Here is a 3,944-nt window from a genome sequence, read left to right on the forward strand (position 1 = left end):
GGGTGTGAAAGTCAGAGAGCTCTGGAATGCACACAAAGCTTGCAGACTATTAAGGATCAAACCTCTACCAATCTACACCTAATTATAAAACTCTAAGAATATATAAGTAGATATTTCTAAGCATAAATGACAATCACAATACAAATCTAACAGTTGATCTTTGCATGTGTGTGTTGGAAGATAAAGACAGTCGACATGATCACATTTCTGCCACACAATTCCTCCAGAGCAGAGTGTGAAACTTATCTGATCATCTGTCAGAAGCACACCTAAATTAAATAAACAGTAAGAGTGAGTTCTTTTGAGTTTCCAGTGGTAAAACAGCTTGATGCAAACAAGAAACCTTTTAATTTATTTGAAATTACAAGCAAAAGTTTAAGTCGTGGGAATTTATAAGAAAAAATAAGCATCCGTGTGCATCAAGACTGTTAAGGGGCTTCATAAGTCACTGAAAAACAAAAGTCAGTGGGTGATTTAGATTCATTACTCATGACTGTTGATATCAATCATCAGGCTCTACACCATATCTGAGTGTCTGTGAACTTTGTGTATGTGAGGCTGTTTGTCAGAAAACTCTCAGTGAGATGTTGATAGGTTAAAATACTAAAGTCTCCCTGATAAGAGGCGGAGGTGTGATATGCCACACCACACACACAAATACACAGACTTATAAAAACACCCCATCAGTTGTGCCTGCATGTGTTCCTGCACTTACCAATAAATAACCAAACACGAATCAACTCGTAGATTTTGACTCTGGTCAGTGAGCCAGACCACCGGTGGAAATGTCTGTGAAGATCCTCTCCATCACTCTCCTCCTGGTCTCAACATGTGTGAGCTGCCACTCCTCTGAAGGTAACTGTGCTCTTACTTTTCTAAATAAAAGAGAAAAAACAGACATAGAATACAGAAATTTGATCACAGCAATGACTATCTCCTACAATGGCTTCTACCTGTTTGTGAATAAGGTGCACTTTTGACATTTTGGTGTTTTATGGAGCAGGACCACTGTGTAAAGACCACAAACCTTTACATCAGTCATATTCTGGTATCTGCTCAGTCTATAATTGTAACATTTTTTTCCAGCATTTCCTCGACTTCTACCCACCAAGCATCCCTGGAAGCTGTTTTCTGGGCTAAGTTTCATTAGTCAGTCATGGCATTTTAAAAGGCGTCCTTTACGTCTACATTTAGAAGAAGTCTTGGAGATTTTTTTATTCAAGTACAACATTCACCTGATTTTTTTGTGTTCGATTGCTGGACCGATTGACAGCCACACCATATCCATTCATCATTTATCCGCTTACCATTAACAATGTTTATACCTTTTATGTTTATCTACATGCAAACTTTTGTTTTTTGTCACTTATGGGGTTGTGTCTCACGCTGCGTTGCATGGCAGGCATATGTTGTAAATGTCGTGCTTCTGGGACATTTGACCCAGCGTTTTGTGTTCAGTATTTGTATCAACATATGTTTTGGATTGTTCTTAGGATTTTAGTTACTGTGTTTAGTGTTCTATTATTCCGACCTGTGTCCTTCCCCCTGTGCTCTATCCATGTCCTTGATTTGTGTTGTAAAACAGTCTGTGAGTTTCCTGTTTTACTTTGAAGGTCTGTGTCTCGTCGTGTCTAATTAGGTTCAGCTGTGTTCCCCTCTGGTGTGTCATTCCGTTGTTACCTTGTGTGTATTTATAGTCTGTGCCTGCCTGTGTTCGTTGTCGCTCTGTCTGTGCAATTTGGTATCCCCCGCTGCTCTCTGCTCTCCTTTCTCCGTGTCCTTCCTGCGAATCATGGTGTTCTCTTCATTCGTCCTGTGTCTCTCTCCTCTTCGTCCTGCTTTGTTATTATTTCAGGTCTCGTTGTTAGTTTTTCCAGTTTAGGTTTTTAGTACTTTCTCGTGCCTCATTTTCTGTTTTCCACTTTGTAAATAAACGCTCACCTGTATCTAGCCGTTTCCTGCACATTGGGTCCTTTTTCTGCAAACACCACACGGCTTCTCCTGGCGACCGTGACAGTAAGGCACTTGAACTATCACAACTGCCAACTTATTAGTGTGCAGAGTGGGTTCAGTGGGTTCTTTCAAACAAATTCACTCTGTAACTAAATCTCACTGCTTTAATTTAATTTTCTAGTAAAGTCATCATTTCAGTGGGCTTTTAGAGGGGTCCATACATTGTGACTCACTGCATAAGGCATGAAAGCAGGAAATGAGAGAGATGCAAAGAGAGTATAAGATAATATCTTGCAGCTACGGGACAATATTTTTCACCATTCAGCACATCTGAGTTTTGCAATTTGTCATTAAAAAATTGATATACTAATCATTACTAACAAATTGAGCTTAATGTTTGTTCTTATTATCATCATCTGGAAAAGAAATCAACATGCTTTGTTTGCAAATAATAACAATCACGCAATTCAAGATTCATTCAGCAGCTCCTTCCTCGGCTGCACCCCCGTGCAGGGGTTACTAGAGGACAGCTGTCGAGAGGAGGACTTTGACGCTGGTTCCGTCCTTTATTCTGAAGGTTTTAACCTGTCTTGCCGACAGCCCAGCTAGCTCCTCAATGACAGAGCTGGGACAGCTTGGATTTCTTGAGGTGATGGACAGGGCATCCAGGGATCTGGATATTGCCCTCCCTGGACAAGCAGCGGAGGTGGCCACCAGATTTCATGATATCATGTAGACTCAGCGCCCTCAGCTCAGGCGCAACTGCCTCCCCTGCAGCTTTGCACAGGTGGTCCCCTGCCCGCAGGAGATTTTCTGACATGCATGGCCAGGAGCAGATTACCTGTGGTCTGCTTTCACCGATGGAAGCCCTCGCCCCATTGGTCACATCCTCTAGCTCCTTCTTTGGGAAGGTCACGTGTCCTATCAGGGACTGTAAGCTTGTGACTGTAAAATTTAAAGTTAATTAACACATTGCATCACCTAACTACCCAACAAAGTACTCAGAGGGCCCCGAGTGGTAAACATGTTGATTTGTTTGACTTACTTGATTGAATTACACAAATAAAAATCTGTTCAATGCCACATGATTTCAGGTCACATTTCAAAAGCCATTTTAAGGAGTTTCATATTTTAAAACTAGATTTAACTTTGATTTTCCTTCTAATTAGACTTTTCTCAGATAAGACAAATCAGTCTTTAACCTTCTATCTCTCAGATGCTCGTTTTCCTGGAATTAAACCACCGTGCTGCGTTGACGTCACCAAACCCAATGTGACAGCTGACGTGGTGGGGGAAATTTATCGTGAGCAGGCTGCAAGATATCACTGTGTGAAGGCTATAATGTAAGTCAGCACATGTTGTTTCTACATACAAGCAAACACACACATACAATCTCCAAAATTTTCTCTTTTTCATTTACAGTTTCAACACAAAAAATGGACAACTTTGTGCTGATCCAAATGCTCAGTGGGTCAAGGATCGTAAGTTATGCTAAAAGAAAAACACAGAGAAATAAATGCAAAGAATGAGAGAGAAAAAACTACTGAGTCTCCTGCTTTTCTTTCTTCTGCAGTCACTGCCAGAATGACGAAGGCGCCCAAGTGAAGCACAAAGCTTGCAGTATTTCTGCATGTCTGCTACATCAATATAAAAATAAAGTTTTGCATTACTGACCAAATATTTCCTCTCTGTTGTTTTAATGACCACCATACTCACATAAAATGTCACACACGTCTCCTAATACATTCCCAGAATAGGATTTCCTCAGTGTTTTTAATTGAGCTCAAAGCATATAATCCAAAATTAAGTAAAGTGTGACCCATAGAGGTCAAAGCTGCAGTTACTGTAGTAGTTGGAGAATCCCACTTCAACAACGAGTAGCTCCTTACTCAGGGAGTGGAGATGTTTGCCCGTAACGTACATCACCACATTTGTAAAAAAACAAAAACAAATACAGCATATGAGCACAAACACCTCATACCAAATGTCAG

The 3,944-nt window shown here is 40.6% G+C and overlaps 1 protein-coding gene across 1 annotated transcript; it reads left to right on the forward strand.

The window, feature by feature from the left end:
* The first annotated feature begins 697 nt into the window (after positions 1-697).
* Positions 698-3,637, forward strand: LOC120441706 (eotaxin-like). The gene is made up of 4 exons (XM_039617026.1): positions 698-855; positions 3,170-3,296; positions 3,376-3,434; positions 3,527-3,637. The coding sequence occupies exons 1-4, from the start codon at positions 786-788 to the stop codon at positions 3,556-3,558; spliced, it is 288 nt and encodes a 95-aa protein (XP_039472960.1). The 5' UTR covers positions 698-785; the 3' UTR covers positions 3,559-3,637.
* The last annotated feature ends 307 nt before the right edge of the window (positions 3,638-3,944 follow it).

Source organism: Oreochromis aureus, linkage group 9 (genome assembly GCF_013358895.1).
Source record: "Oreochromis aureus strain Israel breed Guangdong linkage group 9, ZZ_aureus, whole genome shotgun sequence".
Taxonomy (NCBI): domain Eukaryota; kingdom Metazoa; phylum Chordata; class Actinopteri; order Cichliformes; family Cichlidae; genus Oreochromis; species Oreochromis aureus.